At 31.4% G+C, this 17662-nt stretch overlaps 1 protein-coding gene across 1 annotated transcript in view; it reads right to left on the reverse strand.

The window, feature by feature from the left end:
- The window catches only part of ZBBX (zinc finger B-box domain containing), a 112230-nt gene that overhangs the window by 38761 nt on the left and 55807 nt on the right, over window positions 1-17662 (reverse strand). Inside the window, exons 8-15 of the mRNA XM_074298133.1 lie at window positions 17190-17345; window positions 15017-15197; window positions 13254-13374; window positions 9573-9694; window positions 8484-8581; window positions 7487-7566; window positions 5200-5372; window positions 2093-2379 (exon numbers count right to left, since the gene is read on the reverse strand). Coding sequence (XP_074154234.1) covers window positions 2093-2379; window positions 5200-5372; window positions 7487-7566; window positions 8484-8581; window positions 9573-9694; window positions 13254-13374; window positions 15017-15197; window positions 17190-17345 — 1218 coding nt within the window. The remainder of the gene's footprint in view (window positions 1-2092; window positions 2380-5199; window positions 5373-7486; window positions 7567-8483; window positions 8582-9572; window positions 9695-13253; window positions 13375-15016; window positions 15198-17189; window positions 17346-17662) is intronic.

A 17662-nucleotide genomic window follows, 5' to 3' on the forward strand; every position in this document is an offset into this window, starting at 1 on the left:
TCCCATTGACTGATTTTTGAATGGAAGTATATATAGATAATATATCTATTAGGTATAGATGATAGGTAAATAGAAAGATAGAGAGAAATGATAGAAAGAAATGTAGATAGTATGGCAAAATCAAATGAGCAGAGTGAGGAAATTAAAAATGGTGAAAGTATATTCATATTATATGAAAGTATATATTCATGTTATATTAGTAATGTATTATTTACTGATACTTTATCTATCTTGTCTCCTCAGCTACATTGTTTAATAAGTGAAGAAAATATTGCTTATGCTTCTATATCTTGTTAAAATCTAGAACTGAAAATGATTCTATAAGGCATTGGTACAACTCTCTGATTTTACGGATATGAAAATTAGGCTTAAAGAGATTAACTGGTTTTCCAAAGGTCACATAGTGACAGAGCAGAGTTTGAACCCAAATCTTATTATACTAATATCAACATTCTTTGTACTCAATATATTTCCATAAATTAATTTATTCAGCAAGTATCTGAGATTATGCTATTTAAATCATCTATGTTTTTAGGATGAGTCGTTTAAAATATGCTTCTTTTTTCCTGAAGCAATATCATAGAAGTTTAAGATATTAATGAGCAAAATAGATTAAGCATCGTAGGTTTAAGAAATGATATTAAGTATATACAGAAGCATGGGAAGATTTATATGAATTAATGCAAAACAAAATTTAAGTAGAACCAAGACAATAATCTACATAATGATTAGGAACTGTAAATAAAAGAACAACTACTACAAGGAAACTGAAAACTGAATAATTGTAATAATATACCTTTGTCCCAAAGAAGATAAATGAAGAAATGAACTTCTTACATTCTTTACACTGGTAGAAAAAGATGGGCAAGTGAAGGTAATAACCATTTATATAGCACTTTCTATGTCCTATACACTGTGCTAAGCATTTTCCGAATATTTGTGTTGATTTCATTTGATCCTCAAAACAAATCTGTGATTTAAATGTTGATATTATCTGCAGTTTATATTTCAGAGTTGAGGTAGACAGAGGCTAGGCCCAAACTTGTCAAGATCATAGAGAAAATGTCTGAGGCCACATTTGAATTGAAGTCCTCATGACTCCATGCCCATGCCCTATCCACTTCATCACCTAACTGCCTCATGGGTATTGGGCCCTATAAGATTTAGATATCCAATATAATAAATGTGATTGAAGTGGTTGGTTTTCCTCACCTTCATTTATTTATATATGTTGGCATACCTCTGTATTTGGAAAAGCAGGAAAGAATATATTGATAAAGATACACTAATATAAAAATTAAAGATAATTTAAATGAATTGATGTTAGTCTTAAAATCAGATAGAACAATAATATTTTAAATGTCTTACTTTTTGATATTACTTAATTCACTATGCAAATCTGTAGGCCAGATGTAACAATTTTTAAGCATTAATAACAGATTATTCTGTCTTCATTTTTTCCTGCTAGAATGACTTATTCACTTAACTCTTTTTTTCCTCCCCTTCAATTTTTTTCATCTATTTCCTTGGTCCAATGATTTTTTTGCCATAATTGGACAATAAATTTGTGTTCATATTTAAATATGCATATACCATAAATTTTTATACATGCATATATATATCTATGTGCATATATATATATGTTATATAAATTCAAAGATACAAAGTGCATACATGTGTTTGAGTAGTATATGTATCCTTAAAACAAGTAACATATTCAGTAACAACTAAATAAAGGGCTTCTGAATTATTCACAGTAATAAATTTTATCATTTAGAAAGTATAATAAAGTATTACAATATATCAGTTATCATTTACTAATAGAGATCTTTTTGTCTTGATATTCATTGTAACAGAATATGACTTTTAATTCTTTACCATTTATACTCCCAGATTAGAAAATAAAAATAAAAGAACCACTACTACAAGGAAACTGAACACTGAATAATTGTAATTGCTATTAGATCAAAATGCTGTCTCTCTATAATAAATATTAATCCTATCTCTATCAATGTGAAATTCTCTGGTCAAATTACAGAGCATAACTAGGTTGAAGAAATAATTCAAATCATGAAACAACCTTTTGCTTTACCTTTGAAGACTTCAATGATTTGGGACATTGTGAGTTCTTGTGCTCATGAAAACTGCTCCCTTCCAAGGAATCTTTGCAATTGGATGTCAATCTTTCACCATGGGAATCCCCTAAATCCACATTATTATGGTGAGGGTTACTTTGATGTGAAGCACAGATTTTTTCATCAGGTTTTTTATTTTCCAATAAAAAGCTTTTCTTTTTTGCTGCATTATTTTCACTGGAAACAGGCTGCACTCCTTCTATTATTTGAGGAGAATCTGAAGTGGAACTTCTCGGTGATGAAACTACAATAAAAAGAAACAATATTGTCCAGATCCTTTGAAAGTTAAATAGGGCATAGATCTATAAACAAACATTTTATAATGGACTTTTTATCAAACTATTTAAAAGTGGTTTGCTGTGAAAGTACTGTGTATAGTTTGCAGATATGTATTCAAAATGTGAGACGTATGCACTTTCTTATCAACTACAGAATGAAGGGTATGGCCTAGATCATTTCTAATGATCCATTAGATCATTTTAATATCTTAGATAGGGAAAAGTCAATCTGAATTTTGCTTCTAGCTGATTTCAGCTGGTGAATTTTTCTTCCACTACACCTTTATAAGGACACCATTAATGAAGAGCAAAATTGAAGCAATTTGAATTTCACTCTTCTCTAACTGCCCACTGATGAAGAGTAGCCAACAAGCACACAACAAAGAAAGGAAATCCTGGGGCAAGGACATAGGGTTCCATTGGCAAACCTACCTCCAGGCAACCTAAATTAAATATATGAATATAAAGTGGACAGCCCAAAGAATTATTACTGCATTTGATTTCAGCCTTCTGACTCTTTAATTTTTGGGGGGAAGAAAATTCTTTCAGATGGTCTTTTATTTTTGGTAATGCAATTATATAATTTCTCTGCTCTGAATGGAGCAGCCAGCTTACTGCCCATTACATCAAGAGATCTGTAAATAGTGGACGCCATAGCTTCACAACTCAAATTTGAATATGTAACCCAAAGGACTATTTAATGTGCTAACAGGTTCCACAGAGCATGGCAAAGATGCAATGCAATTAGACCTGCACATTAAAGAACTGCTCAGTCCTTTAAAATTAAGCTGCAATTTAAATTTCAAAGAAGGGAAAAGATGCCCAAGTGTCTATGTTATCAATAATAGAAAGAAGTTGCTCCAAGAGAGATACTTTACTAAAGATAATCAGATTTATAAAGCTCTTGGAGGTTATACTGATTTCAAAGCAACATCAAAACTCAGAGTTAAATAGCCCTCAAATCATGGAAGAAACAGATTCTTGTTCCTAAACAAAGTCCCTTGGCTACACACTCAAGTATTCACTACAACCAGGAGCAATTTTGGACAAGCAATTTTCCCTAACCTGAAGCTTCCATATCCTTCTTTATATCTTCTGCTCACTACATTTAATTCTATCCTTTAGGGACAATTAGAACAAACAATCTCTCATCCTCATGATGGACCTAACTCAACCTTATCTTTATTCATTATCTTAATCCAGATTATGGACAATGAACTCAAGTTTAACTAAAAGTTGTTTTATAGGAATATATGCTATGAATATATACACATACATAAACATAATACAAAAAGTCTCTGATTCCCTTCTGTGCATGGGCGTTTACTTAAAAGAATTATTAGGTCATGGAAATTAAGTATCTACCATGTCCACATGATCACATTAAAAACAGAGTGACAAATCAATTCCTTGACCCACCAAGAACAAGACATATTTTCTTTGCCAGGTACTCAACCTGGCAGAGCACCACAAACCAAAATTCTCATGCAGTCAGTGGAAGGCTTTGCTGACATGATAGATGATAATGATAAGGCTCAGAAAGTTTCTAAAATCACTAATCATTTTGTTCTGCTTTCTACTTACTGAAGAAGTGCTATTCATTCCCACTAATGATTCTAAATAACATACTAAAAAAGCCCTTCCCTTCTATGTTCAAAAGGAAAAGTCAGATTTAAAACATTTTCTTTAAAAATCACATTCTAGCACTTAAGATTTTAAAAAGACCTCAGGATTTTTTCCAGTTGAATTTCTTGCTTTATAATTGAAGAAACTAACTCTCAAACAGGTTAAGGAATATTGAAACTCATAGGATTTGTTAGTGACTAAGAGCAATAGACTCAGAGGTGGAAAGTGTCAATTAAAAAGATAGGAGTGATAGAGGTTGATGCTCTAGGACCATTTCCATGATGAAGAATGAAACTTGTACCACAGCAAAGTCATCCCATGAGAGGAGAGAATAATGGCAATAATAATTCAAGTCACAGAGGCAGACCTTTTTCTCTGATGATGGTATTTTGCATCTTACCTGGTTACAGCTGGGAGGACAATTGGGGAGGGGGAGAGAAAAAGTAGGTATTGTGTCTGGATACAACTGGGAGTAGGATATGGGGGGGGGGGAGAAAGAGAGAAAGAAAAGGCCTGTATTATGATAATGATTAAATTTCAATGGCATAGAAGTGCTCACTCATTTGGCTTCACATCAGGCTCTGTTGTTCTGTCCAAAAGCTCTACTAATGATTGGCTCATCTTAAAATGTGGGAAGAGAAATAACAGTTTTTAGAGAAGCTCTTTCTAGTGGCTTTGTCTCACAGAGGTCAATATTGTTGAAATTGATGGAAATTCATTAAATCATTTACTTGAAAATTTCATGATTTATCATTATATTTTTTATTTCATTTTATACAAATATAGTTGTAGATATAGATAAGACCTCAGAGGCAATCTAGTCCAACCTTCTTATTTTATAAATGAGGAAATTGAGGTTTAGAGAATCAAGCTACTTTTCCTCTTAGTGGAAGATTTGAATCCAAGTTCTCTGATACATCAGGCAGGGATCTTTCCACTGCCTTACTTTTTCATCTTTTTTATCTTGAGATTTTATTTTAACAAATACAGAGCTAGGGATTGTATTTCTTTAGTTTACAATTTATTAATTAGAATTATAAAAGAAACATAATTATGCTTTAAAAATAAACTACATGATATTTTTACAGATATAAATTGGTATTAAATTATATCACATTTATAGTGAAGCTGGTTTTTTTCTTTTTTTTTTTAAGTTGCACCTTTCAAAGTCTTGTCAGAAGCTGGTGAGGTTATTCTGCTGCATTGAGAAAACGAGTCTTTATCCTTAGTCAAATATCCATGCTGTTGCACAGCATCAGTGGCGTTTCTTGGTGAAAAAGGTAAGTCTTTTCCAAAGTGAAAATCATTCTTCTCATATTGATGAACTGCCCAACTTCAATTTGGAAACAAGTAAAAAATTGTTAAAAAATATGAATCATCAAAGAAATTGTTTTTAAATTCAGACTATCAAAACAAATACAGAAGAAAATCAACTTGTTCTAATATTTAAAAACAAAGCATTCTAGTTAAGTTCAGTTTTTTTCACTCTTGCATTCTAATAAATATTTAATTTGAAAGATTTTTTTCTCCTTCCTATTCTAATTCTCCCAAGGAATAAAAGCAAAAAGAAAAATAAACTATAAAAATAGTAGAAAGATCAATCACTTGTAAATTAGACTATACTAGCAAAATATATAAACAATCATCATTAGTATACTTGAGTGTGTGCATAGTTACCAATAAATACAGGTAGATTTTAAATTTTAAGATCTAATTTTAAGATCTTAAGTTGCCATGTAACTTCCATAAATTTAAATATTTGTGTCAATTAATATATCAGTTATAAATGAAATTGGTATAAAAACTCTTGTAATTTTTTCATAAGTTTTCTTCACAAATAGACTCTTATTGTCTAATACTAATTATTTTATCAACAAACAGATAATTTAAAAACTCTGATATTTGTGTTACCATTTAATTCCCTATTCATCCATTCACCCAGCTACTATGCAGTAAGCCATCAGCTGGGTGCCAAACATGCTCTAAGAGAAAAGTGTTAAAGACAACAGCCCACAGGCTATTATAAAGGCATATAACATGCCTGAGTTTATCCTGACACAGATTAAAATTGGGAAATATTTTTAAAATAAATAAAAATATACCAGAACTTAGATAATGCTAATATATAATTTTCTAAGTTAATATGTAGGCTATAGAGAGTCTTACATATGATCTGGTGGGCCCCATTTCTATTTAAGTTTGACACTCCTTATTGTAAGATACTACAGATACAAAGACAAAAATTAAACAAATTTACTCTCAGTACAATATTAAGAAAAGAGTTAACTCCACTGACATCTTCACTTTGTCAAGCCAAACAAAAAGATAATAATGGGATCAGTTTTAACCATGTTGATGGGGTCAACTCCTTGTTGATGGGACACTCAGGTAGCTGGAGGACATCACTGAACAAGAGTCAGGAAGAGAAGAATGAAAAATCTTACCTTAGAGTGCATGAAAATATGCTACTGGAACTATAAAATTCTGAAACAATGCCTTCAATATGTTTAAAAAGCATTAGGAGGATAAAGGTCCAGAAAAAAACTTTTTATTTCATAATAACCAGACGACACTTTGAGAGGACACAATGTTCAGGAGGTCACCATAAGGTGCTCTCTCTTTTTTTCTGCAGAAAAATCAATCTCATTTATGCTCTGTAGGTCACATAGGATGATGGAACTGGATATGCCTTGGGGAACACCTGAGTTTGAATTCTACTTCACACACTACCTATGTAATTCTATGGAGGTGAACCTCCTATATGCCCACAATGGCATAATAATAATAGCACCTGTTTCACAGGGTTTGGGGAGGGTTAAATGAAATAATAGCTGTAAAATCACTTTGTAGGACTTAAATCACTATATAAATGCCAGATGATGATGATGATGATGATAATGATGATGATGATGATGATAAATCAACTATAAATTACCTGCAAATTTAAAAATACCTTCACTAAATTTACAAAATTAAGTTAAACTAGTTATCCAGCATTCATTTGCCAAAGTGCTGCCTTCTATAAGTAACTAAATTATACCTGGAAACAAAGTGGGTCCCCATTGATTGAAAAATGGATGAACAAATTATGGTAAGTAAAAGCAATAAAGTATTAGCATACCAAAGCAGCAGCAAATATGAGGAATTCTAAGAAACTTTGGAAGAAACTTGGGAAATGACAATGACACTAAGAGACATCAATTAGAAGCCAGATCTGATTTTGGTTGCAGAGAATAAATAACAACACACATTTATCTCCCTCTCCATTGAGAGGTGTCTGTCTCTGTGTATGAGACACAGAGAGGATGCTACATGATAGGCTGGCAGACAGTTACCAAGGAATCTTTTTTATAGGGTGAATGATATATCTGGGCAATGCATTGATATGAAAACAAAGAGAATATAAAACAATGTCAAAATCAATCAGTTCTGTTAATAGCCTCTTACCTTTGTTGACTATCAGTGTCAGCTAATTCTACTTTGTAAGGCACAAAATCTCCTGAGTCTCCAGATTCCTCTTCATAATTCTTATTAAAAATAGATTGTGAAATATTAATATAATTCCATACACTTGTCAAAAACAAAAAGGTTAATTTAGGGGATATGCAGGTTTTATTTTCATCCAAATATGGATCCCAAGAATTCTGAATCTTGGGAGTTATAAAATGTAGCATGAATTCTGCATGCGCCAAACATGAATTTAAGTTCGTTACTAACTGAATACTTTGGCTTCCTTCCCAAAACAAAATATCAATAAAGCTATTCTATTCATTATGACAAAATGAGAAAAATAAAACAACAAAAAAATCTATACAGATCACATGTCATGAAGTGGCTTTCAAAATTGGGCTACATATATACTAGGGAGACAGGAAGAACAGGGAGACACCTACAGAAGGAGGTAGATAAAGTCATTAAATACATAAAGTAGCTTTAAATGGACTTTCTTTCCTGTAATGAAAACGTTCCATCATATACTGTTAATAGAAATATCCAAGGTAGAAAGAACACTCTTAATTCACACAGCCAACTAACCGAAATTTTAAAATTTCACAAAATCAATTTATATATGTTTTCAAGAGCTATCCTTTGTGTAATATTGGTGGGGGCACTGTAAAGGGGAGGTCCTTATTATACTCTCATCATTAACTACAAATTATATTTATAATTAGAATTTGCTTCTCTATACATATGTTATAAAAACTAAAGTCAGTTATTATCTGCAAATAAGCTTTCAAATTCCTGAAAAGTTGAGCTTCAATCTAGTAAGCAAATTTATCTTTCTACTTTTTGTAAATATGTCAACTGGGTTTTTGTTCTACAAGTATATTAAATCCCATCAGTTGTACTTTTCCTTCTGAATAATGTCTAATTTTTAATGTTATGAATTTTGTATGTTATTTTGTATTATCATGAAAGGATATCATTCTTCTGAGACACTCACATCATCGAGTTCCACTATCTTCAAAGATGACTCAAGCTGCTCTAATTCAGGTTCTTCTGATAATAAAGAATCTGGATAACTTTCTTTCAACTCTTCAACTAGAAAGTAAAACACGAAGAAATCATTCATTACTCATCTTACTTGTTGACTTATTTTCTTCAAAACAGCATAACCATTGACATACAGCTGGTGTTCTCCTTTACATTCATGCGAACGTTTAAGAATTGTCAGTTTCCACAAGCGAAATATAAACTTTAATTATCCAATTAAAACTATTTTTGACTGTACAAAGGTCTGGTTCTCACAAAAACTCACAAGTAAATAGAGTTTTATGCATATAATGAAAATATTGAATTAATGCAAAATTATTTATTTCTTCTCATAAAAACCCATAATAGAATTTGAGTTTATAATTTTAAAAAGAATGGGAATGTACCTTGAAATCAGTAAATCACAGCTACAGATTCAGCTGCTTCCACAGACTGGTTATATTACTTTGTACAAGTCATTTAACCTCTTAGTGCATTAGACCAGAGAGGTCAAACATGCTCCCATGGGCCAAATGTGGTTCAAACCAAATTCTTATATAATTGGAGTATGTTTAACAAAATAAATTCAATAAAACAAATTTACATTTTAAAACAAGGCCAATATGTTGCCTTCATGGATTTTTTATATGGGTTAATGATCTCTATTTCTATTGAGTTTGACATTAGTGTTCTTGACATCTCAGAAAATGATAACAAGGACTTGTAGTGAAAATGCCAACCTATATTGGTGGGTTTTTTTTTTTAATTTTTGAGAGCTCCCTAGAAGCAGTAAAATCACAGGTCCAGTCTCTATCGCTTATCCTTATTTTTAAAACATTCATTTTAACTAATACAAGAGATTTTCTTTTATCCAAGAAAACAAAGTAGAGTTTTATAAGAAACAATGTTTGAGAGATCTGGTAATCTCTTACTGGCCATTCTAATTGAGGATAATATACATCAAAAAAAAATGTCTCTGAAGGAAGCTTAATGCATTTATGGAAGCTTAATGCCTTAAAATCAAAATCATAACTTATCAATGTTATCAAATTCAATATACCTTCAATATTATCATCTTTTTCACTTAATTCCTGGTCTTCAGTAGGAGCTGGTAAAGGTGTGGATGATTCAGTAATGGCTATAGTTGGACTTTGCTCTTTCTCCACTGACATGTTCCTTGCACTATGAGACAAAAGAGCAATGAAAATATTAAAGAGTGATTTAAAGCAATTCTATAAGCATTCTTGACTTACTTATTTCACAATATATCATGAAGAGGAAGGATTATTCCTAATTAGATAGAAGAGCCTGATCCTTTCAGACAACATCAGGCTAAAATGTTAATTTTACAAGATGCCTCTGCACAGAATAACAATCATAATATAAAAAAGCCTTATAATTTTTTTTTTTTACAAATATGTACTGTAAGAACTGGTTGAATTTCTACGTAAGTAGTACAGTCATTGGGCCAGTTCTCTATACAAAGAACTCAATGTGCCATGCCACTAGTTTTCATCTTGGCAAATTTATAACAATGAGAATTTCTTAGCACATTAATGAAAAATTAGCAACATCTGCATATGGTTTAGGATTTCCCTTGTAAGAACACAACAATTTTATTCAAATTTGTATAACTTTTGGTCAGAAGGAACCTTACAAATCATGTAATCCAAATCTTTTGTTTTAACAAATCTATAAACTGAGGCATACAAATGCTAAATAGCTTGCCCTAAATCAAGTTGATAATTAGGAGTTGAGGCCAGGCAATATACTGTGATCTAAATCTGATAATTAATCTGCTGCACTCACTCCTCTACTCCTTCCTGTAAGTTTGCAGCAAAGAGTGACTACAAAATAGAGCTGCTTTTAAAGTCATTGTCAGTAACTGATGGGAAAGGTTACAAGCTCAATGTGAATCCATGATAAAATCTTCAGCAACTTTAAGCACCCCTTGTATACTCCATGAGGAGGGTCACAAATTCATTGTGCTCTACCCTGAGTACAACATTTCCAGATCCTTCAGATCTGATTCGCATTTTAAGGAGCACATTAATAATATATTATTCATGTCAAAGAGGAGGAAAACAAAACAAAAGAAAACATTGAATAAGCATGGGATATTTAGCGTGAAAAAAAATAAAAACAATTTTGAAAGGCCATGCATGATAGTTGTATTTAAGAATATGAAAGATCTTTGAAGAACCAATGGCTAAACTTGTTGTACTCTCCTCCCTGCCCCAAATCCCACCGAGAAATAATTTTATGGAAGTTGCAGAGAATTAGAATTAACTCAGAATTGAAAAAGGTAGCTGGAGAGCTTATAGGACAAATGTCTGAGTCTGAAGTCTGGATGACTTTTAGTCAAATCCAGCCTCAGACATTTACTAGCTGTGTGACCCTGAGCAAGTCACCTATCCCTGTTTACCTTAAACTACTGGAGAAGGAAATGTCAAACCATTCCAGTATCACTGCCAAGAAAACCCACATGCCATCCACTTTTCCATTATTTTTCTTCCATATTGTCTCCCCTCAGAGGTCCCAAGAAACTCTCAATAAAGTGATTGTCTCAGGCCAGTTTGGCTTTAATCTAAAAGGCCAAGGGAACATCTTTTTTAAATTTAATAGCATGTTGGCCTTGTTAATAAAATGATTAAATTGACCCCCTCAAGAAAAGAAAGAAAATTCCCAGAAGGGTTGGAGAGGAATAAATGACTCAACAATAACAAGAAGAAATGAAAGTTTCAATATAGAGTAAATTCCCCTTCACCAATGGACTTTTAAGCATAAGACAAAAACATCGGCATGACTACTTTTTTATAGCAGATTTATAAAGGGGGTTCTTGGAGAGATACAGGTTATAGCAGATGGCTGCTGAGGTTCTTTCTAATTCTGAGATTCTGATTTACATATGACTGAAACCCACTCAGCACATACATACATACATATATATATATACATATATATATATATATCACTGGAAGTTTTTGTTTTGAGAAGTGATTTATGCAGTATCTGTTACAGAAGTAATGAAACCTCATTACTTAAATCACTGGTGTTGAATATTGATATACAATTGTACCTATACAGTGAAGTGAATATGAATATAACAGCATACATATGCAAAATATATATTATGTATATGATAAATATACAGAAAGAGATTTGTCAGTAGATTCTGAACTTACTTTGAACTATTTCTCTAAAGGTAAAACAAGGTCTATTGAGCTTTTATTTTACCAGTTCATCCTTATGATCAATAGAATACATTTCTGAGGCAGTTCACCAGAGCATGGGTAGAGTCTATGACCATAAGAGCTTTTTCTCTATTAAAAAAATCTAACAACCATTATATAATTATTGGAACATTAGGCTTTACCTAGGAATTATTCAATTTGTTCTAATTGAGTTAAGTAAACCTTAATAGGGAAATTCTATTTAAACATTAGTATTTGGAAACAAGGGGAAAAAAGATACCAGATCACAGAATGTTCAGACTAAAAGTCTAAAATGATTTAGGGTGACTCTTCATTTGACATAATCTTGAGACTGCAATTCTTTCAAGCAATATAAACAGAATGAAGATACAGTTATTTACATTCTTCTCCCATGCTTTATTTTCCATTATGAATGATAATTCCCAACACAAATCACTTTGTGCACTTTTACAATGTATTTGAGAGAAATCATATACCAATAATATAACATATGGAACTGAAGATTATTATTTTAATTATTCTATTCAGCCCCAGAAGATGCCATAGTAGCCAATAAATGCGAGTTTCAGAGATTCAGAAAGCAGAAGGAAAATCTTTGAACTTTATAAAGAAGTCACAAATACATTTAAATGTTTTGTAAAGCTATAAATTTTCCATGCCTGGAAGTATTGAAACAGAAGCTGATTAACAATCTGTGAGTAGACAGAGGGTCCACCTAATCTCAAAGATTTCTCATAATTGGCCTAAAAGGTCACAAAATCATTAAATTTAAAATAGTGTTAACTATAACTTCGTAATTAACATAACCAAAAGCATTGCCTTTTACATGTTGGGAAAAGATGAGTTTTTGCTAAGGCTGAATCTAAGGAATTTGTCTAATTCTATATACATACTCAAAAGAAGAAACATTTCAAGCATAATTTTAATTCTAACTTTTGGTCAAATTGACAGCCTGGCTGATCTACCAAGGGTTACATCTGCAGAGACCTGTAACAATACACAAAGGAAAGTAGACCAATATGACCAAAGTTATAGTTAACATTATTCTCAAAAATGTTTTGTTTTTGAATGCAGTTAACTCAGCACAACATATAAATGCAAAATAAAAAATGCAAGAAAGTGTAACATATGATTTGAATAATTCTAACATTTCTTGGATTTAAATTGAATAGAGATTTAAAAAGTTGGGCTTGAAGTAACAAAGGTCTATTCAAAGTTTCAATAAAACTAATAACTATTTTTAACAATGATTTTCTGACTTTTATGCCAGATTTCTCTTTTTTCTATATAAAAATTTTATTTTCGAACATTAGGTTCACAAATAATAACCTGTCATATAACAAACGGAATTATAATTCTCAGCAGAAAAACAGGTCTTTCATAATGATTTAATCTTGCCTTAATATTATTATTTGTTCAATTATGAAGAGAACAGATAAATTATCTATAGAGAGGCACTTTTACACAAGTAGAGATATTTAAAATATTTGTGTTGCTTATTAATATTGTATACATTTGATAAATACCTTCTCTGTTTCTTAAGCCATAATCTTTCCATGTAAGTCAGGCTGTCTTCTTTAAATTCAATATGAAGTGGCTCTCTCCAAATTTTTAGATTTGTCTGTACTGCAGATGCTTCCATTTGCTCTAAAAAATAAATTGTTCATCTATCATTCAAAACTAACTGATTAACTACTATATCTCATCAAATGCTGCTCAATTCAAAGGGCATATATTTATTTTGTCGTAATCAATAGGCTTAGACTGTAAAAAAAAATTATACTGAATACATAAAATTAGTAGAACCCAAATATCCATTTGATTTGCAAAGTAATATAAACAAAATCAACAAGTTTGAAATGCATGTATTATTTTCTTGACCTGCAACTATATAATATTGCCTTTTCATGCAAACTGATTATTTTGAAAAATGATAAACTAAATAGATGTACGAAGCCTTTCCATCAGCCATAAAACATCAACATTACAGGCCATGGAGAGAAGAAATATTCAACCATGACACTTGCAGGAGACAACTGCCTGCCTGAATTTATTCCTTTATGATATTATTTATACCAATTCTTAGATGTTATTAAAAGAAAAACTTTCATTTAATCTGATACACTGATGATTTCACAAAATACAAGCACTTTTTCACTATAACTTTTGCTATCAAAATTAAGAGTTAATATAACAGTAATAGTAATAGCTAATGTTTATATAGTACCTATTATGTGACAGACTCTTTTCTAAGTGCTTTATGTAGCTATGAAAAAAATAAGGTTTGACCATCAAAACTCATAAAGGACACAGTCAAAAGTACCATGGACAATGAGAAGCATCTAGAAATTCCTTCACTAACAAGCTTCCAGTATAATTGTAATGTCAATGTCCACAGAAGTATTCTTCAATTATTTATTTAATGCCAATTATGCACAAGGAATTTGTGGGGAATAAAAGGATGACCAAAATACAATCCCTCGGTTGACATCCATTCAACTGATATCTTGGGTGTCATTATATAATAGCTATGTCTTTAGAATATCTGGTGTAGAGAAAAAGATTTGGTGGGAGGGACAACAAATGGGAAGTGGAATATAAAATACATTAAGGACACAAGATTTCTTTGGTTAGAAAAGAAGAGAGTAACACAATGATAATTTCAAAAGGTATAAAGCAATGAAATTCATTATCGGGAATTTAGCCAACAGTTAAGTGACAGCCACTGATAGGTTCTAAAAAGATGGAGATGAAATTGTTCAAATGATGGTGGAAAAACAATAGCATTTTATAACCATTGAGCACCTGAAGTTTCACAATGCACTTTACAAATATTTTACCCTCATAACAACCTTGGGAGGTAGATGCTATTATTATTTCCATTTTACAGGAAATGACAACAGGAAGAGGTTAAATGTCTTAGCCAGAATGACACAATCAATAAGTATCTGAAAAATGAATTTGAATTCAGATTTCCTAACTCTAGATCTATCTCTCTATTAACTATATAATTTAGATACTTCAGGTTGATATATCTTTCCAATATAGTCGTGATTGAGTGAGATTTGTGAGAATAAATAATGATCCATAAGACATTATTCCACATAGAAATTAAAATAAGCACACTTTATTAAATACACATATAATCATATTTTAAAAGGACACCTATGAATAGTGATCCATAATATATTATTCCCAATAGAAATTAAAACAACCACATTTCTTATACACACATATAAATAATTATTTTTTAAAATGACATTTATCTTTTATGAAAATAAATCTGTACCTGGGGAAGTTTCAGCATTCTTTTGAATATGTTTCTCTTTGTTTTCACGATTGCTATTTCTCCACTGAATTAAAATTTCTTGAAATGATCTAGCAGACTCCTCTTCATCAAATGACCCTTGAAGCAGGAGCCCACCTGTTTGATTTGTCGACTCATCCTTTTTTGATGATTTAGAATCTACCTAATTCAATTTCAAGTATTAACCAAAGATGTTATGCAATTATTTCATTATTTTTAAAATCTTAGGTATTGCATCATGACCTCTTAAAAATAAATTCCACATTTATTAACTTCCAACTATAAACATGATATTGACATTTTCATTAAAAGCATGCCTATTTCTATAGTTTCCAATATTTTCTATAGTTGTTCAGTAATGTGAACTTTCAAATAAAGAGTTTATAAACATATAAAAAACTCTACTAGATAAAATGAAGCAAAGTAATATGTTGTTCTGAACTCAAAATTCAGTGACAAAAGTCTAAATAGATTCACTAAATATATAAAGACACTTTGCCTCTGCCTACAATGAGAGCAAAACAAAGGACTTAATTATTCAAAGGAGGAAATAATTTTGATCAGTCAAATTGGATAATTCAAAGAATAATAATTGTTATTATTATTATTATAAATTTCTTAATAGAACCTGAATTATTCAACATGGCTGTCTATAGCAATCGAATACATTGAATAACTGTCAAATCTCAACATTGTACATTGTTGAAAGAGGAACAGAGTCTTATTGTACATCTGTATCCACCATTTAATTTATAATCCTCAGTTGTATTTTTTATCTCTATATAATTATAGGGTTACTATATGACATTATAATATTTTTATACTTTTCTCATTGTTTCTCATTATTTCAATAAATTAGGGAAGCCCCATTTTTTTGACCTAGCCAAATTGAGAGATAGATATTAAAATGTCATCCAATGTTATATTGGTATATGGAAAGAATACAATTACAAGTAATGCAATTCAAACTGTTATGTGTTTATTACAGGTCTTTGAATCTGTATTTCAAAATTCAATAGCATAAAGAGCCATTCAATTGATTCATCAATGTAAAACCTTGAATCAAAATGTTGAATATATAATGAGAATTGGAGCCAAAAATAAATGTAGGAAGTAGGAAGAGAATGGGCCATTTCACATTTGATAAACTGTATTATACTTTTGAAAATCATAAATTGTCATATTGAAAGAGAAGGACATTTTCATTGCAATTTTTTCCAAGTATTATATGTGCCTGTGAATATCATTCAATCACTAAGCATGAACTTAGTAAGCACTTACTATCTGCTAGGCACTCTGTTAAACACGGAGACAAAAAATATAAAATAAAAACCTTCAAGGATCAAGCATTCTTTTGGTGAGACCGAGTGTGTGTGTGTGTGTGTGTGTGTGTGTGTGTGTGTGTGTGTGTGTGTGTGTGTGTGCGTGCATATATGCATCTACATCTATACAGAGATAGAAACACACACACAAAAGGAATGGCAACAAAAAAGATGAGATCCAAATTCTATTTCTTCTTATTCTTCCAAACTGACATTGAATATGGAAACTCTTCAACAAAAAGTCTAGTTTTCAGTGGAACTTCTTGGGAGAGGAGAAGGATTGCTTAGTAATAATTTACTAAGTATTTACCATGTTCTAGGTTATGTGCTAAATGCTGAAGATACAAATATGAGCAAAATGAAAGGCATTTCTTCCCTTCAGGGAGCTTACGTTCTCCTGAAGAAAGACTACACATAAAAGGGAGCTGAAACATATCTGGGAGGAGTTATCGGTTCAGGGGCCATGGTGACAAAAGTCTAGAAAATAAAATTGTGTTAGTCTAGATCTTTTATATGGTTAGAAAAATGGACCCAATTGTGAAGGAAATTCTGGACAGAGGTTATGGAGGTTATGGGAGGAACTTACCAAGGAGAAAAGGGGACTGTAGGAGGAGAAGATAAATGGGGCATGGGGTCAAAGTGTAGGGGGGTAACCCTCCTTTCTGTTGAACTTAATTAGGTTTGTTTCACAAATAAGGACAAATTTGCTTTTTAATAAAGAAATACTAAACTTTAATACAATAAAATAGTTCCAAAATGATCATAGAGATTTAGATGAATATGAATTATAGTTCATATAATGGAAGATTTGGGCTTGGTTTCCTTCTCCTTACCTCAGAGTCAGTGATCTGTGGAGATGGAGTTATTGAGCCATTTACATTTTTACTAATCTCTTTTTTCGAATTCTTTTCCTCTTGAGATTCTTCAGGATAAACTTCCTTTAAAAATTGATGGGAACTATCCAATTTGGTCAAAACTTGAGGCCTCGTCTATAAAATAAGAGCAACATGTGATTATAAAAGCAAAACTACATTATGAATATATTACATTGTGACTCCAATATGTTTACACCTTGATTATGAACTTTGTTTTAATATGTACTAAAAGCAGTATGAATTTCAGTTAACTGTCTACATATCCTTATCATGATAGTCCTATTCCGAGACCTACTCTTAGTATAGAGATAAAACAGGTTTCCCAAAGGCATGAAACTAGTGGGTCACAATATTTGACAAATGTTTTCACAATGGAAGGATTTTGAGTGCAAAGCAAACAATGTAGAATATAAAGGTCACCCAATCAACAG

Source organism: Sminthopsis crassicaudata, chromosome 3 (genome assembly GCF_048593235.1).
Source record: "Sminthopsis crassicaudata isolate SCR6 chromosome 3, ASM4859323v1, whole genome shotgun sequence".
Taxonomy (NCBI): Eukaryota; Metazoa; Chordata; class Mammalia; order Dasyuromorphia; family Dasyuridae; genus Sminthopsis; species Sminthopsis crassicaudata.